The sequence below is a fragment of the Alternaria infectoria genome, assembly GCF_024043175.1.
Source record: "Alternaria infectoria strain BMP 0036 chromosome Unknown scaffold_29, whole genome shotgun sequence".
Classification (NCBI taxonomy): Eukaryota; Fungi; Ascomycota; class Dothideomycetes; order Pleosporales; family Pleosporaceae; genus Alternaria; species Alternaria infectoria.
Window position 1 is genome coordinate 128461 of NW_026250718.1, and position 26057 is coordinate 154517.

At 50.2% G+C, this 26057-nt stretch overlaps 6 protein-coding genes across 6 annotated transcripts; 2 read left to right on the plus strand and 4 right to left on the minus strand.

The window, feature by feature from the left end:
• Positions 1-546: 546 nt before the first annotated feature.
• On the minus strand, positions 547-5938 carry J4E92_009930 (uncharacterized protein; the record flags this gene model as incomplete). Its single annotated transcript, XM_051501272.1, has 3 exons — positions 547-602; positions 662-833; positions 890-5938. The coding sequence occupies 3 exons, from the start codon at positions 5936-5938 to the stop codon at positions 547-549; spliced, it is 5277 nt and encodes a 1758-aa protein (XP_051348490.1).
• Positions 5939-7674: 1736 nt separating this feature from the next.
• HAS1 (ATP-dependent RNA helicase) lies at positions 7675-9535 on the minus strand (the record flags this gene model as incomplete). Its single annotated transcript, XM_051501273.1, has 2 exons — positions 7675-8129; positions 8179-9535. 2 exons carry the CDS (start codon positions 9533-9535, stop codon positions 7675-7677), a joined length of 1812 nt encoding a protein of 603 aa, XP_051348491.1.
• Positions 9536-10329: 794 nt separating this feature from the next.
• J4E92_009932 (uncharacterized protein) lies at positions 10330-11440 on the plus strand (the record flags this gene model as incomplete). The annotated part of the gene is made up of 2 exons (XM_051501274.1): positions 10330-10349; positions 10408-11440. 2 exons carry the CDS (start codon positions 10330-10332, stop codon positions 11438-11440), a joined length of 1053 nt encoding a protein of 350 aa, XP_051348492.1.
• A 380-nt stretch (positions 11441-11820) lies between these two features.
• SPM1 (Subtilisin-like proteinase Spm1) lies at positions 11821-13390 on the minus strand (the record flags this gene model as incomplete). The annotated part of the gene is made up of 7 exons (XM_051501275.1): positions 11821-12443; positions 12503-12817; positions 12867-12933; positions 12992-13002; positions 13052-13173; positions 13226-13305; positions 13358-13390. 7 exons carry the CDS (start codon positions 13388-13390, stop codon positions 11821-11823), a joined length of 1251 nt encoding a protein of 416 aa, XP_051348493.1.
• Positions 13391-14216: 826 nt separating this feature from the next.
• Positions 14217-16415, minus strand: J4E92_009934 (uncharacterized protein; the record flags this gene model as incomplete). The annotated part of the gene is made up of 2 exons (XM_051501276.1): positions 14217-15640; positions 15692-16415. 2 exons carry the CDS (start codon positions 16413-16415, stop codon positions 14217-14219), a joined length of 2148 nt encoding a protein of 715 aa, XP_051348494.1.
• A 5953-nt stretch (positions 16416-22368) lies between these two features.
• J4E92_009935 (uncharacterized protein) lies at positions 22369-25142 on the plus strand (the record flags this gene model as incomplete). Its single annotated transcript, XM_051501277.1, has 2 exons — positions 22369-24728; positions 25025-25142. 2 exons carry the CDS (start codon positions 22369-22371, stop codon positions 25140-25142), a joined length of 2478 nt encoding a protein of 825 aa, XP_051348495.1.
• Positions 25143-26057: the final 915 nt, after the last annotated feature.

Below are 26057 nucleotides of genomic sequence, written 5' to 3' on the forward strand. Positions count from 1 at the left end.
TCGGTAACGGTGGTCATGAAAGAAATATCGTAGGTCGGCAAACAATACTGCATTTGCAAACAGCTATGCACACCTAACTACGCCGATCATCTCTCATAAAGCATGAAGTTCGTCCCTCATGAATGAATCGCCACTCAAGACTCCCTTCAAAACTTCATGATATAGCCAGAAACCGCGTTGTCGTTGGCGAAAGAAGAGACCGCTATGTAAAAACGCCATGCTCGCAAAAGTGATATATACGCGGAAACATTCCAAGCGAATGAAAAACCATCGAACCCTTTTTTGTGTGTTCTTCCGCAACAAATCCCCCATTATTACCACTGCTGCTCTGCTCTTTCCTATTTCCTACTCTTCAGCAAAAGTCACATGCCTAAGCGGTGACTTGTGCCGTTGCGAATTCTTGGCAATACTCGGTTGTTGTTGTTGTTGTTGGTGGGAAAGAAACCGAGCGTCGCCCTTCTGCCCATTACTTTGCACCCAGCTAGCGACAGCAGTCTGTCTTGTTCTGCTGCTGCGTACGATGCCGGGCTTGAGAAGATTGTTCGCCTAGAAAATCTCCGAGTCGAGACTGCTGCGGTAGCTCTCTAGAGACTCTTCATCGTCTGTCCATGTTCGTTAGTAAAAAAAAATCTTCAACTACGCTCAAGTAGCAAAAACTCACCCTGAATCGGCTTCCTGCGAACAACAGTATCCGAGTGCTGTAGCGGGCTCTGAGGCTGTGGGCTCCTGCTACCCATGGGCCTGGGGCCCGTGATCTTGCGCTGCGGGCTGTTCATGCTAGCCTCGGAGCGGAGGTATTGGCTGCTCGGGCGAGGCGAGGGAGTGGGCGTCATCTTTTTGCGTATGTTAGCATTGACCTCAGTCTTTCTGAGGCGCGAGCTCAACTTACGCGATGGCCCCGGTCAGTCTCGAGTGAGTAACGCACCTCTGCAATAGGTGCAAGCGGTGTCAAAGCACCCTGGCTACCGAACTCATTCGGAGAGCTGTACATCTGCCTTGTCTGGCCGTAGCCAGCAAGCAGCTGTGGCGGCGGGACGAGCGGGCCGTCATCCGCGATCTTGGGAGGCCGAGGGGGGCCGGCCTGCTGCTCAGAAGCAGAGTGTTGGCTGTAGCCATCTGATGAGATTGGCGACAGGTTGCCAGCGCCCTGTTGAGCCGACATGCCTGAGAGACGGTTGCGTGCCAGCGATGGCATGCTACCCCATTGGTCGTAGTCAGGAGATCCTATGCTTGAGCGAACAGGATTATAGATCTGCGCTTGGGACTCCAGGTTGTTCTGGTGACGACCGGTGGGTCCAGGTCGCGGCTGGGGGTGCTGCAGGTTCAGCGAGTTGCGGTGCGCCTGGTACTTGGGGTCTTCCATCTCGTACTGAATATCCTCCGGGATAAGAGGCGATGGAGAGCGTGCAGAACGTATCGAACGCTGCTCTTCCCTGGCTAGGGATGTGTTGGAACGAAGCCTGTCATCGGCATGCTGCTCGTATGGCTCCTCGTCATCGTAGTAGTCATCCTGGGAAGAAGATCTGGAGTGCAGGGAGTGGGGTCGCCTCTCTCCAGACCCGCTGTTGCGTGGCAGGCTCTCTGGGTTGGTGGAAGTAGTGGTCTTTGACCATCGCGAGATCTTGGGAATACCAAAGATGGACGACGAGTTAGACTTGTGCTTGCGCTTTGGCGTAGTGTCATCGCTCTGCGAGTTTCGCGCTGCCCTTGAAGCTTGTGGAGGAGTTCCTAGCGATGCACGCTTTTCGGGGAAAGCTTCCTGGGTTGGCGTTGTCATGCGCTCGGTGTTCTCGTAGCCAGGGGTGCGGGTACGCTCTTCGTACTCCTCGTCGCTTTCCTCCCGTACGGTGCTAATACGGTTCGTTGGTACAACATCGTATCCAGAATGAAGATCTTGGATGCGGCGGGAAGACGAAGGGTTGGAGAAGTAGCCAGATTGGTCTGGTGAAGAGGCAGTGTTGGCACGGCCCTCTGGCTCGTAACCCGCATCACCGCTTGCTCGTAGCTCCTCGTACGAGTTGAGACTATTCGTCCTCGCCTGCTGATCCAACGAAAGCTGGTTGACTTGCTTCAGGCCCTCCACCTCACCAAGCAACTGAACGAGCATTTGCTCGATGTGCTTGATATCGCCATCTCCCTTGCCAGAGCTGAGGCCCTTGAGAGCACGCCTAAAAACATTCTTCTTCTTGGTCTCGATATCGTCATCTGAAGAGGTACGGTTGATACGAGGCGGTGTCTGGGGCTGAGGACGGGGACCGCCAAGAATGCGTTGCTCCGCAAGGTTGACTCGCTTGTCGGTGGTGTTCATGATCATCGTGTCTTGGGTCTTGATGAACTGCCTCAGGTCATCCAACTGGTTGCGCATCTCTGCGGCGCTTCGCACAAGGGTGACGAGAATCTCGGTGTCGCGAGCATTGCGCTGGGCGTCGCGAACAGTGAGGTGATCCATGAGCGCCACGATGTCCTTCGATTCGATGCGGTCCATGCCTTTGCCGGTAGCTGCGTCGTAGAGAGGAGAAGTCATGCCGTGTGAGTTGCCACTAACATGTCGGTCATGTTTGGCACGAGCAGCAAACATGTCAGGGCTGCCAAGGTCCGCGCCATTGTACTCATCACCGTAGCCGTCATCATCAAAGATCTTTGAGTGATTGCGGTTTTGTGGCGTGTACGCTTCACGTTGGTTAGCCGACTGGTAACCCTCGTCTTTCCAGCCGGTTTGGCCTGACAAAGGAGTGCGGTTACTCTGCGCATAGCCTGACTGCTCGTATTGTTGCTCACCTGGATAGGGATGATCATATTCATCTTCTACGGTGGCCTGGTGTCGTTGATCGAACGAAGCCGGACTCTGCTGCTCTTCTCTTTCGTAAGCAGCAGCAGCGGCCATGGCAGCAGCTCCAGCTCCGAGTCCGAGGGCACCCTTGCTGAAAGAGGTGGGAGTACGCTCTCGCTCTTCTTGCCGGCTGAGCAGCTCATCGGTTCGATCGTGGTAACCATCGCCTCCTCCGATTGGCCCTTGGATGATCGATGGGTTGGTAGTCACATCCGAATCATCATCCATGCCGTAACCAATCTCAGGCATCATATCGTTGTCACCAACTGGGTAGGCGCTGTGATGCATCTGTATCGGTTCATCCACCGACATGCCATCCTCAGACTGTGCCTCAGACTGCGCAATGCTTTGCCTAGGAGAGTTCTCACGAGCGATGTTTTGCTTTGGAGGCTCCTCGGCACGTCGTTCCTGTTGCAGAGCTTCGGCCTTGTCGCGGATGGCAGCCCATCTCTGGCCGGCAGGTACTTCGTCGGTTTGGACGTAAGCTGGGTTTGTGTGAACCTGCGAGAGCGTGCTCTTCTTGAGCGGGCTTGTGGCCATAGAGGATCGAACGCTGAGGGTGGATTGTTCGTCATGTAGGGAGGCGACGGCAGACTCCACGGCCAGTGGTGTGTGGACGTATTCAGGAATTGTGCCGACCTTGCGAATGTCCTGAAGGTCACCGACCTTCTGCTCGTGGTCGAGGTATTCCACCCCTGTGCTATCGTCGGTGTACATGGTCATACGGTTGTAGTTCACAGAGCTATCCTCAAGTTCGCGTCGGTACATGTCATTCTTCTCGTGGTTGCGGTCGAAGAATTGCTTGGTGTCCTTGGTGGTTGCATCCTCATTGAGTATAGACCTCTTGCTTTCGAGAGTAACGCCCTGAGGTCGCTTGCGGGTGCGTGCCGCCGCCTTGGTGCTAGTCGTCGATGAGAGTGATGCAATGGAGAGGTTGGACTCCCTTCGCTCGAACTGGTGGCCGAGAGAAGACACCGAAGGTCCACTACGGATAGAGTGCATTCTTCGTGGTGAGCCCGTGGTTTGCGCATCTCCCCGATAGCTAGCCTCGCTCTGTATTGGGCTGACAGTGTCACCACGTCTTGATTGCGTGTCGCTTTCGATCTCATATTCTGAAGCTTGGGGCCCGGATCGCTCGATTGCGCGGGCTTTGGCAGCAGCTGCTGCATTTAAGCTAGCGTCGTTGGCTTCTTTCGAGCGTGAGGTCCAGCTGCGGTCACTCTTCGGCGTTGATGTGCGGACCTCGTTGGTAGATTTGTTGCTGTGGGACGTGCCAAGAGTTTGCTGGAGAGCATTGGGTGTGCGAGTTGGTGTGCGGGGTGATGGCGAGATGTATCCGCGAGGGACTTGTTGAAGAGGCGTCTCAGCACCGGTGCCTGTTATGCCAGTGCTGACCGATGACCTCGACTGCGGTCTCTCTTTGGTCTCGGTCTCTGCGGATAGGATTGAGTCGCGAGTGAGCTCGGATCCTCCAATGAGCTCGCTGTGGTTGAAGGGTAGGGGAGGGACGCGTTCCTTGACACGAGGCTCCTCGTGCACACTTTCGGATACGCTTGCGGATCTACTGCTGCGAGAGGAGCGGTGCTTGCGTTGTTTGCGTTCTTCCTCCTTCTCTTCCCGCGAAGTATGATGCTTGAGAGCGGCAGTGGTAAGGCCGGCTCCAGCAAGTCCAACTAGAGCAGCATCTCGTTGAGACATGGTGCTGTCTTTGCTACTGCTCTTTCTCCGGTGGGACTTCTCCTTCTCCTCACGGGTAGTCGAGTCAGCGTAGCTTGAGATGGAGCCCCGGCTGGATCGTCGCTCGCTCTTGCGACTTGATCCGCCAGCCAGTGTCGTCCCTGGATCATCGCCATCCCTATTGAGGACAACTTTGGGCTTGTTGCTGTGGAGTTTTGGTGCGCTCGAGGATTTGGATACGCGGCGTCTGGACGGGTCGCGCGAGCCGGCTGATTCGACGGTTTCGAAGGTGGCTATGCTGTCGCGGTTCGCGCGGTCGAACTTGTCCATGTTCCTGGAAGTGCGGTTCTCTTCTTTCAGCGCATTCAGCTCGGGGAGGATGAGGCGCTTGATGGCGTCCTCGACTGTGGCCAGTAGTTTGGGGTTGTTGATGGAGGAGGTCCCAGAGACGTGCGAACGACGGTCGGCGTTTGAGGATAGGTAGCTGGACTCGGTGCCGCTCGCTTGCTCGACGTCCTTGCTCCTTCTGCGGTGCGACTTGCGGGGCGAGGCAAGCTCGTCTTCCCGCCGTCTGGACGTGTCTCTTGACTTTGAAGAGCTGTGTTTTGATCTGGCAGCACCGCCTTCTGCGGCCTGCTGCGCCAGTTTCTCCATGACGCGCTGTGTGATGCGGTCTTTGCTGAGACTTCTGCTGCGGTGGTGGCGGGGTGCCTTGAGGGTGTCCTGAATGGCCTCTGATACCATGGACTCGGTGACTGCGTCGCGTTCCATGCTTCGGCTCCTGCGCCGCGCGGGCGGGAGGATCTCTGTCTGGCCAGTCATGCTGTCTGCGGGCATGGACGATATGTCCGAGGGCATGGGGAGGAAGCGGCCGCCGTCGGTGGACAGGTCGCTGTGGTTGGGCAGCAGCTCGATGTCGACGGGCGGCAGGGAGGAGATGTTGGAGAGGTCGGAGTAGGCGACGGTGCGCGAGTCGTAGAGCTCGGAGTACGACTTGCTGGTCGCGAGCGAGAGGCGCTTGGAGTACGAGGGCGCGTGGGAGTTGCGCTTGGCGGACGTCTGGGTGATCTGGACGTTGTCGCTCGCGGTCGAGTGCCTGCTCTTGCGAGACGAGGGGGTGACGCGGACGCGCACGCTGCCTCGCGAGCCGGCCTGGCCTTCGTCCTTGCCGGACTCGAAGTACTCAATGAGCAGCGACGTCTGCGAGGGGAACTTGCGGGAGAGCCTCGCTTGGCCGCGGGGCTTGGTGGGCGAGGTGGTGTTGATGGTAATGGGGGTGCCGTCGTCGGGGACGGAGTACGAGGTTCTGTCGGTGCGGTTGGAGACGTCGGTGTTGATTTCGTCTATGTGGTAGGTTGATTCGTCTGCGGAATCGAGAGTCGAGGGTTCAGTAGGTGCCGGAAGAGGAGGTCGTTCTGTATCTAAAACCATCGTAGAATCTGAAAGATTCTAGAAGGCGGGGTGGGTGACGGAAGACATGTCCGGCGCCGTTTTCCTCGAGGACGTTATGGGAGGGAAATGATGTTGGCGATGGTGTGGGTGCAGGGCCGCACCGTGGCTGTTTACGTTTGCGCAACCTGGATGTTGCTGGTGCGCGAACAGCGAGGGCGGGTGTGCGAGAGGAGCCGTGATAGCGGGCGTGAACGGGACGGGGGTCGTGAACGGGGACGTGAGAGGCCAGTTGACCGTCGAATGCGTGCAGCACAGCTCTGCGGCGTGCGACGCTCTGCGACAATGGCCGCCGACGTTCAGGCTAGCCAGCGTCAGACACCTACTCAGCAATGTGAGAGGTCACGGGACTCACCAGACCAGGCAGCACAACAGCTCCCGTCTATCGCAGGTAGCAATGGCCCTGCAGCTCCGTCGCGCTCGTCGCTGGTGGAGAGGCGGTCCTGTGGTGGTCGCCAGCTCCAGCTGTGGTGGAGAGAAAGGCTGGGTCACGGCTGGAGAACAGCAATCCTTGTCGGCGCTAACACGGGCTGGAGGTGAGGCTTGTTGACCTTGCAGATCGAGGATGGCGTGGGTGGGCGAAGGATTATTAGAATTATTACAATTATCCTAGTGCAATAGTACGAATGGGTATAGAGTTATGAAAGATGATGTAAAGGGCACAGAGTGAATAGAACCACCTGCGACAGGTCGCGTCGTATCAACCAACGATGGGCTACGGGCGATACATCATGACTTGTCTGTCCCCAGCCACTCGGCCGCGTCAAGACCATACAGCGTGCCTGGTGTCCCTCGTGGACGCCGTTGGCCATGCATCCCACTGCAAAGTGCGCGACGAATGCCAGCCTCTACCGTCCCTCCACCGGCTGCCTGTAACAAAGATGGCTGGTCGCACCAAAAGCAACCACGTCGCCTATTCTATTCTTACCCCTCCCGTCTTCCCGCGCCTCCATGCCACAATCTCAAAATCAGGCTCTTGAGATTCCATGTTTTTTGCTGCTTTTCCAGCCAGCTTCACAACCTCCAAATGCTCACCGCCAGACTGTCAAACATCCGTCATGGGCGGCCGTCTCGCTGCTACTAACTACATAGCTAGCTAGCTTCTAGCACCCGTGTCGTTACCAGGGGTGATGGTGCCGCAACCCCCGTGGGCGGCCGCATCCGCTCTCCTGTCTACGCGACGTCATTGGCCCGCCAGCAGCGAGAGCGACTTGCCAGCGCATCCCCCAGGGCTCCATACAAGCCGCGGCGTCTGCACTTTCTGCATTTTGGGAAACTCGTAGGGCTGGCTGCCGGGCACAACTCCGTCAAGTAATATACCAGAAGTGACCTTATGCTAAAGAATGAATATTCCGAAGGATGCAGACTTGGTGAACTGGCAGTTGACGCGGCCGCAGCAATGTTGCGCTTCTGCTGCCTCAGTGGTTGCGCGCCCGAATCTTGCTAGGGCTCACCGGTTTGGTGGCGCTGCTGTACGGGCAATCTTCACGACATTCATTTTCGCTTACAGGTAGAATAAAGCTACCAAGTACGTCATACATATCAGGGACAGAGTTGTTTGAAGTCCAAGGTCCATATCAAATTGACACATTTCGCTTCTGAAGTTACCGACATCCCCATGGGTGCTCAATTGGATCATGCACAGCTGTAAACCCTAGATCATGGCCCGTATGTGATTTTGTACGCCAAACTCCCATCAATGCCTCTCAACTATTACCTCAGAACCTCTTGCCTCCCCTCATCGGTCGTCGGCCCTGCGCAGGCTGACTTCCATATGCTCTCCTTCCCTCCACCTTCTTATCGCGGCTCAAGCTCGCGCCAAGACTGATGTCGATGCGCGGTGGTGTTGAGAAACCGAACGATTTGGCCACCTTGACGAGATCCAGCTTGTGCACGTCGAACACCGACCGCAAGCTATGTGAAGCATACGACTGGAGGTACGACCGGTAGCCATCCTTTGCGCTCTTGTTGAGGTAGTAGTTTTTGCTGATCAAGGCTTCCAGCTGTGACTGGATGTTGAGGATCTTGTTGGAAGGCAACTCAAACTCAACCAGCGGCACGCGGTTCTCTTTGAGGAGCTTGAGGAATCCAACTTCCGATGGCAAGAGGAACATTAGACTTCTGCCCTTGCCATTTGCACCTCGGGCCGTTCGACCGACTCTGTGGATGTAGTCTGTAGACAAGTCAGTAAATGATCATGCATTGCGTGTGGTCTAGCTTACCTCGCGGGTCATCAGGTGGGTCGAACTGAATAACCCAATCCACCTCAGGAATATCTAGTCCTCGCGCAGCAACATCGGTGCAGATGAGTGTACCGCTCTGTGCATTCACAAACTCGAAGAAGCGGTTCGTTCGCGCCTGTTGTTTGAGCTTGCCATGCAGTCCAAGCACAGGCAGGTCGATGTAGTTGAGCAATTCGCTGTAGAAGTCGACAGATGCGCACGATGACAAGAAGACGATGACCTTCTTCTTCTGGTGTTTCTTGAGGAAAGAAAACAGAAGCCTGAACCTGGTGTCTGAATCGCACAGAACGTAACCCTGCTCCAATCCCTGGACCGTGCTATGCTCGGCACGGTGATCGACGTTGATGTAGAGGGGGCCGGCCTTGAGCGATATCCTTGCGAGATCCTCAACCTTGGTGGTCTGTGTTGCGGAGAAAAGCATAGTCTGACGCTCCGTGGGCAAGATCTTGATGATCGACCTCATCTCGTCTTCGAAACCGACTTCGAGAATTCTGTCTGCCTCATCAATGATGAGCGACCTCAAGTTCTTGAAGACAAAGCCCTGTGTGTTGTGTAGATGGTCGAGGAGGCGCCCGGGAGTAGCGATGATCAGGTTCAAGCCCTTCCTGATCTTCTCGGCTTCTGCGTTTCGGTTGGCACCACCGATGCAGATACCAAACGTCTGGCTATGTGGCTCCATGAGCTCGCGCGCTACACCGAAGATCTGCAACGCCAATTCTCTGGTCGGCGATACGACAATGACTCCAGTTCCGTTGCGCGGCTTGAACCGCAGCTGCGAGAGCATCTCGATGGCGGGGATGAGGAAAGCCAGTGTTTTTCCACTGCCAGTCTTTGCCGCTCCAAGCACATCCCTTCCTGATAGCAGAGGTGGTATAGCCTTCTGTTGGATCTCTGTCATGTTCTCGAAACCCATGTTCTTGATAGAGGTCATCGTTCGTTCGCTCAGGTTGAGCTCGTCGAATCGCGTCGGGTTCGCTGAGGGCATCGAGGTGCCTGAGGGAAGATCAACGGCATTGCTGCCCGTGCCAGAGGGTAGTTCGGCAAGCTCGTCATTGTCGCCTTCATCGTCTTCCTTGTCGCTGTCGTCGTCTGCAGCACTGGCTTCTGCAACGACTTCCTCTACTGCCGCTTTTTCTTCCTCGTCACTCTGTTCCTCCTCAGAAACATCCTCCACCACAGGCTCTTCGACGACAGGTGCCTTGTCTTTGCGCGCCTTCTTGCGCGCTTTGGTAGCGTCTACGCCATCATGCGCTGGTGCGATCGCTGGCTCAGCGCTCTTTTTGCTCTTGTGAGATCTCTTCCTCTTGTTTCCCGACTCAATCGCGGCGGGCGACATGGTGTGTAGTGCGTTTGGGGGTGCTGTGCAATGGCGCGAAAAGTTCGACTTGAAGCGCACCGGTTTGTCAAAAGTTCTAAGACCGAGAAATAATTATCGCGCTAGAGACCCTGGCCTGGCGCACAGACCAGTTCAGCAGCATGCAGCATCGCCGTGATGTGGGCAACACCACCCAGCTACTCCACGAACATGATGAAAGAAAGAGCTCACCTAGCTGTCACAGACTTCACAGTTGGATGGTGTTAAGGCTGGCGCACATCATCAGGAGGTCTTCTCTGATACCACCTACGCTCCCAGGACGTACGACCCACAACCCACTCATCTGCAATGTTCAAGAAACCTTGGAACTCTCGTATCTCAGCATCCTCATGTTCAAACAAACAAAACACATCAGACGTACCGGGAGTGAAACAAAATCACGCTCAGCATTCACGGACGAACTTTAGCATTTTCCAGAGTCCTTAGCCCGTCATGTGTAAATAGCGTGTACACCATCCTTAGCACTAGCCACACGGCCTGAATGTTGTCCCGAGTTTCTGCACTCCGGACCAAAGACTCAAAAAAACAAAGCCTCTAGATCGCGGACGAAATAATGTAGTTACATGACGATGCCAACTACGATTTTGCAAAGCTGAGTTACTGTGCCAGTGGACTTGTATTACCAATCAAATCGGAGTAGCCGACTTGTATATATATGCCTTTGGAGTATCCTCGAAATCATACAAAACACTACAGTACAACTCACCATCAATCCCAACTCAGACCCATACCATCAATCAACCAACAACACCATCATGGCACCCAAGATCTTCCTGTACACAACCCACCCCCTCCCTCCCCCTTCAATATCCCCCCCACTAACCCCCGCCCAGCACAGGAGGAACAGGCTACATCGGCGGCTCCGTCCTGCACACGCTCGCAACCACGCACCCCGAATACTCCATCACCGTACTTCTCCGCAAAACTCCTGAAACCTTCACATCCACCTACCCCAACATCACCATCCTAACCGGCGACTACTCGAGCACCGACGTGATTACTTCTGCTGCACAGAACGCCGACATCGTCGTGCACAACGGGGACTCAGACCACGAACCCAGTCTCTCCGCCATCATCTCAGGTCTCCTCCAGCGCTCTACTCCAGGCTACCTACTCCACCTCTCCGGCACGGGAATAGTGTCAGACTGGGCCTCCCCATCATACCTGGGACTGCTAAACCCAAAGATATGGTCCGACAAGACTTCTCTGGCTGAAATCAGGTCCTTGCCTCCAACGGCGCTGCACCGCAACACCGAAACCATTTTACACGAAACGGTCGCAAAACATGGGGATAGGATCAAGATAGCCATCATGTGCCCCCCAGACATCTACGGCAAAGGCAAGGGATTAGTCAAAACGCACAGTGCGCTTATCCCCTTTTTCATCCACGCCGCGAAGGGATTGGAGAGTGGGAAACCTTTTTACTACAATCAAGGTGCCAATACGAGGAGTTGGGTGCATATCAACGACCTTATGCGTCTGTACTTGCATGTCGTGGAAGCTGCGGTCTCTTCCTTATCCTCCACCTCAAACTCCAACCCCCAAGATTTCTTCAACGAAAACGGATACTACTTTGCGAGCACGCAAGAGCATTCTCAGATTGATGTTGCGAAAGCAGTGGGGGGCATTTTGCACAAACACGGTGTTATCAAGGATGCGGAACCAGTGCAGATCGGTTTGGAGGAATTGGACGGCATGGCTGCTGTTTATCCTGGGTTTCCAAAGCTCGCGAGGTACTTGTTTGCGAGTAATTCGCGTACGAGGGCTGAGAGGGCGGGTGAGAAATGGGGGTACAAGGGTGAGGCGCCTGGGTTGTTGGAGTGTTTGGAGGGGGATGTGCTGGATGCCATTAGCATGAAGGGGTGAATTGGCAATCACTAGGGATGAGGTAGAACTTGCCGGCAACTCTTGTAGCAGTGAGCTCAACGATGATATAGCAGATGGGAACCAGTCTGTTGGCGACGATGTATCATAAATGACGGGTATACCAGAGGTGATAGGGGTCTCAATGGTCTTCCTGATATCTGTACCGTATGATAATTATTGCGCATGTCGACGACCTCTCAGTAATTTTATACCATCATTGCCTGTGGATTCAGATCGGTACCAAGTCAATCAAGCATACTTATCATTCAATAGATTTTGAGAGAAATTACATGGGGCTCAAATATTACCCAAATCCCTCCACGCTCACGCTCAAACCAACGAGAAGACATCTTGCAACCAACAGATTCGTCCAACCCCACTTATCGCATGCGGCCGTCAAGACCCTGAAGATCACGCTCCAGATCGCTTCCGTTCCATCCACCTTGGTTGAACGCTTCTTGCGGCCTTGGGTCTTCGTAGCCAGCGCGGTCGTAGTTGTTGGGTATCGGGACTTGCGGCGCCTGGTTTCCCCCAGCGCCTGCACCGGGTTGTACGCGCACCATCTGGCGGAAGCGACTGACTTCATCCAGGATCATCTTCTTCATCTCTGGAATCTCCTCGACCACCTCGAACTGGAAGTCGAATGTAGTTGGGCATGAAGGCTCGTCGGAAGCATCGTGCCAGATTTGTAGGTACCTGTGTTCCAGGGCTTCCTCGACTGAGATACGGCTTGAGGGATCAAAGGCGAGCATGCGGTCGAGCAGGTCAAGTGCGTCCGGATTGGCGTTCCTGAACAGGGACTGGAACGAGATCTTCTGCATGTACGGCAGATTGCGGACATAATCTTGCGCACGGGGAGAGCCGATGCGTGAGAGTGTCTCCTCGTTTGGTGTTCCAAGGTAGTGCAGGATCTGGTTCAATTGATCGACGTAGTCGCGGCCCTTGAAGAAGGGCTTACCGCCAAGCAGCTCAGCAAGGATGCAGCCTACTGACCACACATCGACTACGCAGGGTCAGCTTGAGCTCGGCATGTGAAACCATTACGAGAGAGTGACTACTTACTAGCTTTTGTGTAGCTCTGGAAGCTCAACATGATCTCAGGGGCTCTGTACCATCGGGTAGCGACATATTCGGTCATGTATCCTGCGTTCTCCTCAGGGTCCATGGAGAAACCCCTGGCAAGACCAAAGTCGCAAATCTTGAGCTCGCAGTCGGCGTTGACGAGGAGATTACCGGGCTTGAGATCGCGATGGAGGACATTGGCCGAGTGAATGTACTTGAGACCGCACAGGATCTGGTAGATGAAGGACTGGAAATGGGCATCGGTGAGCGGCTGGCCGGACCGGATAATGGCTGCCAGGTCGCACTCCATGAGCTCTACAAGCCTATCAGCACTGTCTCATTGAAACATGGGTGTAGTCCATACCCTCGTATAGGTAGCACTCGTTGAAGTTGTCTGGGCGGGGAATGTCCATGTCGTAGAGACATGTTATCTGTGCGACGGGTTTAGCATGGGGTCGATCGGGGCACTCGGGAGCATGTGTGTCTTACGTTACGGTGGCCTGGCAGGTGTTAGTAGTGTTGCAGCCGGCAGGTGGCATGTCGACTTACCTCTAAAGTGCTGGAGCAGCTTGATCTCGCGCAGAGCACGCTTGGCAAGGATCTTCTTGCTGAAGACGTTGGTGACCTTCTTGATGGCCACGCCCTCGCCCGTCTGGTTGTTGGTAGCCGCACTGGGGGCAGAATCAGCACTTGTTATGCGGCGCGCCGTGGCTCGAGTCGTACCAGACAATGCCGTAGGCACCCTGTCCCAGCTCCTTGGTTACATTGTAGCGCTCGTCGACGATGAACTCCTGGTTGAACACCTGCAAGCTGTCAGTACGCGTGCTCGGCCCTGAATGGCGGATATAACGTTACCTTGAACACTTTGCGGTTGGCGAGGTCGCCCATGGTGGCAGCTGCGGCGGGGTAAGGCTTTTTCTATCTTCAGAGAGGGACGTAAAGAAGGTAACGATTGAAGACGCAGAAGTCGGACAATGTAGACTGTGGAGAAGAAGTGCGGGCGGCAAGCGCACGATATGATATAAGGCTAGGCGCGCGGCCAATGTGATGACTGACAGGAGCTGCTTCGACACAAAGCGGGGCGGCGGCTCTGGCACGGGGCGGGCGGTGGGACAGTCGAGGCAGGCGCAGAGTCTTCACCGGGAAGTCGCCAGCAATAGGAAAGCGATTGACGGACTGGCGATGCAGAAGAGCGGTCGTCCTGTGCCTCGTCGCGGCCTCCGTGAGGATATGGTGGGGTTGGTATCCAGTCGCTGCGCGGACGAGGGGTTCAACTTGGCTGCTTGCGGCAAGGCGCTGCCCAAGGCACCTTCCTCAGACCGCTTCGCCCGCGCCGCTGGCTCTGCCCTACAATCAGGACAATTGCCCGTTGCAGGCCCGCGACCGTTTAGCCAGCCGACGGCCAGCCCGACAGCATGAACGCATGAGCCTAGCGCTTCCACTTGGCTGTCATGCACCTGTACAAATCCATGGTCCCCTCAGGGTCTGCCGCCATGTGCGCGAAAAGCGTGTATTTACACTATATACACTAACAAAACGTGGCTGCTCGTTTCTACCACGTGCCGCCGTCTAGATGGGTATTCAGCCTCTGGTATGCACAAATCAAACTATTCCCTCTCAAACGCCATATCCGTGGTGCCAAGATAGCCCCGCCACTTATGCCAAACAAAATAAACGCCAGTCGTAACGTCGCTGAACAAGCAGCTTTTTGGCCTCATGACTCGTAAGAGAACCGCCGTCGGGAGGCATCCGTAGACCCTTCCAGCGGCGAGACGGGGGAAAGGGGATCGCCATCCGATTCGGCGCGTCGTTCTTCGCGAGCACGGTAGGGCGGCAATTGGAAAAATGTGTCCGAGGCTTCCAAGAAAGCACCGTCTCTTGGTGTGCGTGGTGTAATGGGCGACACGTTGTCGGTTGGAAGCCGACCGCTCACTATCGACACTTCGGACGGGGATATTGGTGCGAGCCTGCGCGACTCTTCGTACGCAGCTGGGGTTGCATCTGGCGTGCCGGTCGGATCTATGCCGTTGTATATCCTCTCGCGTACCACCATGGACTCCTTTTCCGACAGTTGACGGCCGCCTGCCTCGGGAAGCACAGGCATGTCTCCAGGCATCTCATAGATCTGGCGCTCCTCGCCATCTGCCTCATGCACGGCTGATGATCCCTTCTCTTCTGCGCTGGAGCTCATCTCGTGATGCACATGGGATGAGCCAGGTAGCTCCGCCTTCGCGAAGACAGTCACGCCTTCTGTACTACTTCGTACTGGAGACGTCGGAGCCTCCTCTGACACGGGTGGATCCATCTTGGTGACCGCCGCCGCAGCGACATCGGCCTCGTATTGCGCTTTGATGTCTGCCAGCTTGCGCTTGTGCCGCCGCCGCCAGAACCACCACCCAATTGCGCGAAAAATCAGAGCAACGAAGAAGCCACCTCCCACTGCGATACCAATGACTGCCCCTGAAGACAAAGGCTTCTTCTTTGGGGGATCATAGTGCGGAACCGCGTAGGTGGGCGACACGATAGGCATGATTTGTGGAGCTTTGCCAAATGTCCAGTCCACCGCTGACACGGTGAAGTTCTGACGTTCCCAGTCTACGGTCAAGTAGGCTTCCTGCAGGAAGACTCTACCCAGTACCCACTGACGCGCCTCCGCACCTCGTCTGATAGGAAAGTATTTTGTCTTCTCTTGCAACCCTCTATACGGAGGAGTCGCCTCCAAGTCTAGAGCAGCATAGGGCAAAGTGATCTGCAAAGTCGAATCCGTGCTGTATTTCTGGCCGATAGTGATCGTGACACTGGGGTTTTGCGCGACGAGATCCCGGTGAAGCGCATCATCCACAAGGTAGAGATCAGTCTTTTCATCGTACTTTAGTCCAAATGCATCCTCAAAAGCTTGGCATATCTCAACCGGCAGGTAGAGTTCTGCAACCGTCGAATCAATGTACATGGTCACGTCGTCCCGGTTCATGAGGAGGTCGATATCTCCTTTCGACGTGGTATCTGCCGTGATGCCGACGACACCAACCGCCAGGTCGCGCTCATTATCCGGGGCGAAGATGAATGTGAGGTCGTTGGGAATGAGGCGGGAGGCATCGTAGCCGCCAAGCGTGAGACTTCCGAGGACCGTCTGGTCACCTGTGCATCCGAGTCAGTGATTTGCAGCGAGGGTACGTGGTAATGTCTTACGGTACTGGGCGCCTGCCGTGTAGCCAAAAGACAAACTGGGGATGCTCTTCTGGTCGAACAGCGTGGTTAGGTAGCTCGGAACGGATTCATCGAAGACGGAGAAGTTGGTCGACTTGGAATGCACGCCTATATGCCCGAGCCAGAAGTTGGCGGTGACCAAGGTGCCGATCGTGGTGTTCTGAACTGAGGGCCCCATCTCCCCGGCCCTCCCCAGCCCCACCGAATCGAAGCCGTACAATCCATTGCCGACCAGTCCGAGATACTTCTCGATCCACAGTTGGTAGAAGCCCTTTTGCTGCCATGTGTCTGAGTTGCTGCTGTTGAACAGGAAGCCGCGGCTGGTTTCACAATCCGAGTCGAAGACGTTGTATGCTGTAATCTCTCCTGTCACCGGGCTCGTGGTGTTGGTGATGCACGCCATGCGATTGATGGCCCATATCTGCTGACTTGCAGTCGACACAAAGACGCGCACGTTCTCCCCTGTTTCGCCCACGCGCAGAGTAAAGGTATTCCATGAGCCGTCGACTCCTAGCCAGTTCTGGTCCGGCGCAACGGTGACGGGTGCTGGTACCGAGGCGATGCCAGGCAGCAGCTGGAAGTTGGGCGTCTCGGTGATGTTTGTCGGCACATAGTCGGCTGCGGCAAGCAAGGGCAGGAGCAGGGCGGCGGCGAGGAAGGCGCATAGGGCTGTGTGGAAGGCACGATGCCCTCGGAAAGGGACCATGTTCCGTGACTAAGCGGCGCGTGGAAGGAGGCACGACTGGGGCCACTCAACCTCGAAGAGCGCAGCGAGCAGCATCACCGAGTGGCATTGTTTGTCCCCGCCAGCGCCACGAGAGGGGTGAAGAAAGAGAGAGACACCTCGGAATGCAGCCAACATGCAAAAGCACTCTCGTCCAGAGTCGAGCCAGATTGGCGGATCCTGGCATGCCAGCCGAGAGCAAGCCAAGGCATATATTGCACCAAATGCTCTAACGAAGTTGGTCACTTGGCTAACGGGGCGAACGCTCCTTTCGATTGACGTACCCGCCATTTGCTGCGATAGCACTCTTTTTTGCGGGAGCGCCCCGACCGTCACCCTTCTGCGATCCCTCTGCTGTACGCCTTGATTTTGGCGCCTCGATGCTGTGCGGCGGACGTAAGCTTGTACGGCAACTTCGTCAGACGCCTGTAAGACGGCCATCCTGCTCCCGTCGCTTTCAACCGGTATTCTTCCGCAGCAACATAGATGAATGCAGCTGAATGCCGTGAGGCACCCGACCGACCCCTCGTTTCATCCCTACACCGATTGGCACCTGTTCGCGCAATCTGGGGTCGGCCTCTGGACTGCCATGTGCCACTGCAAGGCGCTGGCAAAGCGGCTAGGCTTAGGCCACCACGGCTCCCACTACTACTACTACTGCGTCTATTCTAGCCTATTCTAACTTTAATATTTAAGTATATAGGCTATTCTTTTTTTTTATAAAGTAAAACTATAGTTTAGTTATTAATAGTACTTTTTTTTTATTAGTAAACTAACAATTCTATAGCCTGTAAACTAGTCCTAAAAAAGCAAGGTTTATTACTAGTACACTAAAGAATATATAACTAAAGGTTTTAGTACTCTAGAAGTAGATAGGCTAAGGCTTAGAGCTTTAGCGCTACTACCTCTAAAGTAGTTAAAGCTTCTAAATCTTTTAGGCTAGCTAAGAAGCTATTCTAATACTAAAGCACTTTATAAGAGAATTTAAATACTAATCTCTAAGAGAATTATAATATAATTACACGCGCTTATTAGCTTATAACTAATAGAGTAATATGTTCTAAAGGTTTATAGTTAGAATATATATACTAAAATTTTAGTAGAAGCGCGCTTTTCTTATTTTTTAAATTTTTATAACTTTTAAGACTCTAAAGATACATTAAAAACGCTAATAGTAACTTAAAGCTAATACTAAAAGCTACGCTAATACTTTAAATAACTCTTTTATAAGTCTCTAAGGTAATTATAAGTTAACCTAAAACTAATCTTATTACTAGTTATATTACGCTTACTAATACTTAACTAAATTATTCTATTATTAATCTACTTTAATTGCTTACCTCTAAATTACGTTGCTATTACTATATAGGTTCTCTTAAGATTATTATAAGAGATAGCGTTATAGTAAATCTTATAACTTTCTTTATTATTCTTATAACTACTACTATTATTTACGCTCTTAAGGCGTACTTTACTAATAACGTAGTTTTTACTAAAACTATTAATAGCTACTACGTTATATACGTCTTTTATAAGTACCTAAAGTAGGTAGGTCTTACTATTATTCTTTACTAGAACTTTGCGTTTAAGAATCTTATTAATAAGATAGAATAGTTCTTTTATAAGCTAGATCTTAATATTATAGATTATCTAGTAGCTAGAGATCTATATATTGCTAGAATTCTAGAGAAGTATATCTTAGGTATACTAATAATTAAGTACTCTCTTTAAGGTAAAGACGCTATTTATATTTACCTTACTACGTACATAATTAGAATAGAGGTAAAGCTACGTCTAAGTAAAGTAATAGAGAGTTATATTTGCTAGTAGTAGACTATATTAGAAAAGATTCTTAAGAAAAGTAATAAGAAATAGAATAAAGATAAAAAGGCATTTATAAGTTATCTCTAGTAGGTAGATACTATTATATAGATAGTAGTAGTGTTAGAGTTCTACTAAAGCTAGTAAGAGTATAATAGATAGAGATAATATTATAGTTATAGTTAATAGAGAATAAATATAGTAAGTTCTATTAGCAGTATACCTATTACTATATATTATATTATTTCTAGTTGTTTCTAGCTATAGTCTAAAGAAAGTTATATAGGCAAGTGTAGAGTTAGTCTATACTATAGGCTAGTAATAACCTTATTACTAATAGTAATATATTCTAAATTAATATTAAAATTATTCTAGCAGTTCTAAAAGAGACTAGCTTAGAGTCTTTTAACGCCTTTTAACATCTTTTAACGTCTTTTTACTATAAAGATAACTTTAAATTAGACTTAAAGTACTAATTAATAGTACTTTAAGTATATATTTTTATAAACTATAAAGCTAGTGCCTTATACCTAATTTTATAGACTCTATTTAGTAAAAAGATATTAAAAAACACCTAGCTTTTAAAGTTATTCTAGAACTACTAAAAGATTTTAAAATTTTAATATATTTAGTATATATTACTATTAGTACTAAGGCTTCTATATAGACTAATAATATATTACTTTTAAAGCCTTACTAAGAAGAGAAACTTTTTAGCTATTAATATAATATAACTTAAGTAGCTAATAAAAATAACTACTCTATTATAGCTTAGTTCTTAAGAGTAACTATAATAGTAGAATACTAATATAGCTACTATCTATTTAATAGTATTATTATACTAGAAGTAAGTTTTAAACACTTTATTTTTTTTAGTTTATTTATTATTACTTTAGCTAAAAATTCTAATAAACACTTTACGCTAGTATATAATAGCTACTTTTATCTTTATAAGTAAAGCTATTTATAGCTTAATTTTATATATAAAGTTATAAGTATATATAGTATAAATAATTAATAAATTACTTTAGGTAGAAAAAGTAATACTAGTAATATAATAACTATTTTATTACTTTTTTTAGAGTAAGTATAGCTTATAAAAAAACTTTTATATATTACTAGTAAGTTACTTAAAAACTTAGCTATAATAAAAAACTATAGAAAGTTTTAGTTTATATATTAAAAGCTTTTATAGTAGTAGTATAATAATTTTAATAGTATTAATAGTAGTAATAGTCTTAGTAGTTTTAAAATATAATATAAAATAAGTAAAGTAGACTTTAAGAGCTCTAATAATAGCTTTTATAATAGCTTTAATAATAGTTTATATAATAATTACTAAAATAGTCTAACTAAAAGCTTTCTTTTTAGTAGTAGTCTTAGAGTAGTTTATAAAAGCTTTAATAAGTAATATAATATAGTATAAGAATATAATTAATATAAGTATAGAGAAAAGTAATATAACTAGTAATAAGATTAGCTTTAGATTTACTAACGCTAGAAGAACTTATAAAAGAGGTATTAAAGATATAGTTAAGAGATTATTTAGTACTAGTATAGCTTTAGTATTAGATTTAAGCTACTATTTATATCTTTAATAAGTTTTAGATCTCTAATTTACTATAAGCTATAAAATAAAAGTAGAGATAAAGATAGAGATAGAGAATAAAGAGTATATATATAGAAGTATAATTTTACTTACTAAATATTTTAGTATTTATTATTACTTTATAATCTATAGTTTTATTAGTTATAAGCTATTAAGAATATATAATTATATTATAATTCTCTCTACTATAGATAGATATTAGTATATTATTATAAAATAGTTACCTTACTACTCTAAATTTTAAAAGCTTTAACTACGCTAGAGATAGTAGCGCTAAAAACTTAAGTCTTAGTCTATCTAACGCTTATACTTCTAAATATAAAATTTTAATCTTTTTAAAAATATATCTTTTTATATACTAGTAATAGACTTTACTTTTTTTAGACTAGTTTACGCTATAAAATTAGTTTACTAATAAATAAACTATAAAGCTCTTCTAGCTATATTATAAATATATAAGTAGTAGCTAGTATAAAAGTAATATACTAGACTAATTTTTTTTTTATTATATTACTTTAATTATAACTTTTACTAATTATACTATTTTACTAATTAATAATAATATTACTAATAGTACTATAATAAACTAGCTATTAACTTTAGTAAAGCTAAAAAAAATTAAGTAGCTAATACTTACTTATAATTAACTTAAACTTAGCTTAACTTAAAAAAATAAAGTTATACTTATATATATTTATACTAATATATAAAGTAGCTCTTAGAAAAGTATATAGTAACTTAAAAGCTACTTACTAAGCTAATAGTATAGCTTTTTATAACTTACATTATTTTACTATTTTTTAAGTATACTTAGAGAAACTTAGAAAAGTTAAAAATACTTTTAATAAAAGTTTAAGTAACTATAAAAAGTAATATACTAACTTTAGTAGTATATTAGCTATATACTAAAAAAATTATAATTTAGTAAAAAAGAAGAATAGTAGTAAAGATATAACTATAGGTGCTTTTATATAACTAGGTTCTAGCCCTTAGCTAAAACGGGGCGGCTCCTACTACGAGCGGGCGACGCCCACGCCCGGACTTCACGACAGCCACCCCCGAACGACAAGCTTGAAACAGTAGGTTCTGGAGCGGTTGACCAGCGCATTCGCTTAGATTTGCTCTCTCCAGTCTGGCAGATCGGCGCGCTTGCCAGAAACCTACCAGACCATCGTCATGCTCAACAAGAGGAAATCTTGAGTGATGCGTCGATCATGATGTTGGGATGAATGCTTTTTGTGCATGATAAACGTGGCGCTTCATCTCCGCAAGAGCCGCACGCCGCCTGCGTGGTAGACAATCAACACTCAGCTGAACAGCAAGGGCTGTCTACAATGGTATGGAGGCGTGTCGCACAAATACAAGCAATCGCCTATGCCGAGACAGGCAGGCCGGGATTTTGATGCCTCCGCCCACAACCCAGCCTGCAACATGCTGCAGTAGCGGGTCTTGTGCTCTCAGGGACCTGCGTGGCAGTCGCACTCAACGTATAGGATGTTGGCCAGATTCATCGTTCTTTTGCGAGGGTGGGCATAGGTCATTGGTGTCCTCGTTCAACTCACGTGCCATCCGCCTCATACCCCTGTCCGGAATAGGAGCCTACGGACTTCGCCCAGAGCCTAGCTACCTTCCGCGCTGATCTTCCGATAAATATGCATGTCCACGCTCGGGACCACGCCAATCGATGCCGTCCATAGGGCAAAACGCGCTGGACCCGCTCATCCAGATTGCCTTTGCTGCACTCTCGTATGCCCACCACTCTCTTGGGACGACTTGAGAGCACGACGTTCGCTATCCGTAGAGTGCTGCTCATGCAGGCACTCTACAATCGCCATGTATCTTAATCACTCGTTTCTCACAGTATGCGTCGCTTCATTTGCAGCGGGGGCCGTGTTCCATCGTGGTAAAGCCAAATCCCATTGCGCCTCGCGGCTCTGATCCGCTGCGTGCTAACCAAGCCATCAAGCCCCATATTCCAACGTCACTCTCACAACGAAGTCATCGGTATCTGCTTCGACGCTCGCACCTGTGCTCCCAGCAACTCCATCGCGTAGCGTTAGCAGCCTCGGTACAGGGATTTCTAGCGAGCATGAAATCCTTCGGCCCACCGATGCGGCCTCGACTGGACCACTGGTTTCTTCTGTGCTACCAAACGCCACGTTATCAGACGATCTGAACACAACATCGTCGCAAGGCCAATATCCATCGCTAGCCACTCCTGAGATTCACTTGCCCACTATCAACGGCACAGCGACACAGCAAACCCGCATCTCTAACGCGACATGTACGGTCAACATCCCCAGTGCAAGTGTAGATTACTGGTTTGGCCCAACATACATGCATGTGGCGGGAATTATGACAACGCAGGCATCGAATTTCAGTAACGTGGACTCTTATACCCTTGTTCCTTACACGACAACCTTTGATGCATCCAGTGCACTGGCATCAGATTATGCATGTATCTACAGCGAGTCGTATTATGCCGAATGGGATTTCACGGTTACCATGTGTGAAGAGTACACGGCAAGACCTAAAGCAGCTACAACATCTGTTGCCTACCGGTCAGCAGGCTACTCTCCTTTTCCCTCTGGTAACGTCATCCCGACGTCGGACGCCGGATTATACGATCTATACTACCCAGATACTTTCCCATCTGCCACGGCTACAATCACCCTTGGGCCAAATACTACAACGGTTCAGACTTCTGCGACACCTTTCGTCCATTTCACAGCTTACGAGGTTGAGTCGGGAAACAAAACCGAGACGGTACAGCTTCGTTCCGCACAGGTCTATCCTTACTGGATGAAAGGATTCGACGAGGAGAGTACGGTGACGGGATCACTTCCAGATGGTTTTCTCAACCAGATCCCACAGTCTGCGTGTGATGCTGGACAACTGCAGGCCATCGTCGTGACTGTCCTCATCGTTGTCGACTTATACTATCAAAATTGGCCCGGTATAGGTCCGGCCCTCATCCATGTCGAGTCGTCTGTACTTGGTTTTGACGACGGACCCGTCATTATAAATGGTTGGGGCGGCAGCACTTCGAAATCTCCCCCTCTCACAGTAGCAGACTGGGATCTCCCAGGTGATACCAGCAAACCAAAGCCCACCAACGTCAAGCCAAACGACCGAATGGACTCAACTTCTACGACTAAGATACGCGGCAGTGAGAATAACAATGCGGTCAATCCTCCAGAATTCACTCGAGTTACTGTTGGTTCTGTGGGCACACGACCCATCGTAGTTGGTCCTTCTTCAAGAATTGTTGTCGGCTCTCAGACCTTACAAGCTGGGGGAGCCCCAGTCAACGTAGGAGGCGGGACGATGGTTTCTCTTGCGCCATCGGCTACGGCCATCGTTGTGGATGGCAGTACCTCTAGGCTACCGCAAGTTACTCCGGCGCGGCCTCCACCAGTGCTGACGATTGGCTCGACGACACTCACACCCAACGCTGCTACCCAATTCTTCGTTGGTCCAGGGCAAACCCTCACTCCTGGAGGTGTTGCTACTGTCGATGGAACCGTCGTCAGTTTGGCACCGTCGGCTTCTTTCGTGGTCATCGGAGGTTCCACCCAAGTTCTACCCGGATCATCACCAGCTCCAAACAGTCCGCCACAACTGGTAGTCGGTGGCTCAACGATCACAGCACAAGCATCGCAAGAAAGTTCTAACAATTTCAACGGCCTAGAGAATCAAAGACCTAACCCAACGTTCGTTATCTCGGGGCAGACACTCGCTCCGGGTGCTCCTGCCATTACCGTTTCGGGCACCACGCTATCACTAGCACCCTCGGGAAGCGTACTGGTGGTTAATGGAGCATCCTCGACGATACAGATCCCAGCTGTCCCTGCCGTAACGCCACCAGCACTTACTGTCGGCGATAGCGTCTTCCCTGCTTTTGACAATCCGCGAAACACATTCGTTATCGCAGGTCAGACACTGGTGCCTGGAGGGTCGGCAATCACTGCATCTGGTACCACGTTTTCGTTGGCATCATCAGCATCCTTCGTTTTGGTCAATGGCGTCACATCCGTGATAGCGAACCCAGCGGCGCCGACTCTCAATGTTGGTAACAATGTCTTCACACCCATTTCGGCCTCACCAGGAATATCTTTCGTTGTTGGCGATGAACCCCTCGTTCCAGGTGGACCAGCCATAACTTTCTCCGGAACCACAATATCGCTTGCACCTTCTGCTTCATTCGTTGTTGTCAACGGGGTTACTTCATCCCTCGCTATTCCTACTCCACAGGTCGGCAAACCTCCTACGATCACCGTCGGCGATGATGTCATCGGTGCTCTTCCAGAGCCCTCAGGGCCCACCTTTGTAATAGATGGCCAAACACTCGTTCCTGGTGGCCCAGATATTACCGTCTCGGGCACTACACTGTCACTCGCTCAATCGGCATCATTCGTTGTGATCAACGGCGTTACATCTACATTGGCTACTCCAGCCCCTCCACAAATCACAGCGCCTCCTTTGACCATTGGAGATCTGACATTCGGGCCGCTCCCAGGAACTAGCACTGCCTATCTAATCGGGTCGAGACTGCTTACCGTGGGGGGCTCGATCGTTGTCTCAGGTGTCACGATCTCGCTCGCACCCGGAGCTACAGCCTTGGTCGTCAACGGCAAGACCAGCTTCATTTCGCCGCAGGCCCAGCCCGCCATCACCAATCCTCCATTGCTCACTATTGGTTCGCAGACATACACTGCAGAATCAGGGAGTGGGACGGTCTTCATCATCGAAGGACAGACTTTGACGCCAGGAGGCACAATTACCGTCGATGGCACAACGATCAGTCTTGCGTGGGGGGCGACAGAGTTACTTTACGGATCTTCAGGACGTACTACAAAAAGCGCGTTGTTTCCCGCTACCACGACCCGCCTTCAAAGCGTAACCACCAATAGCCCAAGCGCAAGGGCCAGTAAGCCCGACGGACAGGCGACAGCGACGAGTACGAAGGAGGGCGCAGCATCCCACTCGGACTACCCGAGCTTAATGTTGCTTGCACTGTCTATCATTTCTTGCTTTGCTTCAGGGTGCGTAGCATGTTGAACGGTTTTCGACATGGATTCATGGTTTTCTATGGGTATAATGAGCATTATTTGGGCGTCCTCGGGTTATCACCGGTAAGTGATACCACGTGTACAACAAGATCATCATCGGCGTTTAATCCATTCGCGGCGGCACATGCACGATCGCAGCGCAACGACCTCATCATCCAAAACGCCTGTCAAAGACAGGATCTGGTAGGTGGAAGAGGTACCGGTTAGAGAGTGGCGCATCAGTTAATAATACCCCAGGGATTGGGATGGTTGGTAGACAATGAGAACTATTGAGCACGTTTTGAGTGTCGAACAGGTACTTAAAGGTGAAGGGACTCTCAATTGATGTTGGAGAAGGCCACCACCACGGGGCGGTAATGTTACTGCAAGCCACTACGCACATACGCGACAACGTGCAACGGCGCAACGCTCAGCTCCACAAACGACAAAAACAACATACCGCAAGGGCGCGTTTTGCGTTCCTCATTTAAGCGCCTCATCTCCGTTCATTCGTCAAGCGGCGCAGCACTTTACATTATCTCGAAGCACGGGTGCGGCATTTCGACTATCTATGCAGGACGATAGTATAGCCGGTGGTTCTTTCGTGCTTAAGCAAAACGAAGATGGCGTCACGACCCGACTGCGAAAACGGTATTGTCTAAAGCGATGCCTCGGAAGTGTCGAAACATCACCATTGTCTTGGCAGGTACAGGCGCGCAATTTCCCCCACTGAAGGAATTTGTTTCATGTTGTCGCGCAAACGAATACACCCTTAGCGAAGTTTTCGCCCCACCACCGAGGTTGCTTTCCCGTCGAACTGCAGGATCTAGAATACCGGATCAACGAAATGAGAGTCATTGTAGACCGGTGGCATAAGGGATGGAGAGTAGGGAGATTGCGTAGTGTGGCGGTGACGATGGGAGCACGCAGCGGTAAGTACCAATCGGTCTCCGACATAACGTTATGGCACAAGCAAACAATCAACTGCGAACATGTGGATGCGAGTAGCATTGACAGCAGAACATGTTGGCGCTTCAGCGCATGACGTTTCGTTAAACGCCTGGGATAGCCAGACTTCAACCGATCAAGCTTTTCCGACATGGTTTCACGTTTCCCATGAGGCTCTCCCGTTATTCGTTGCGC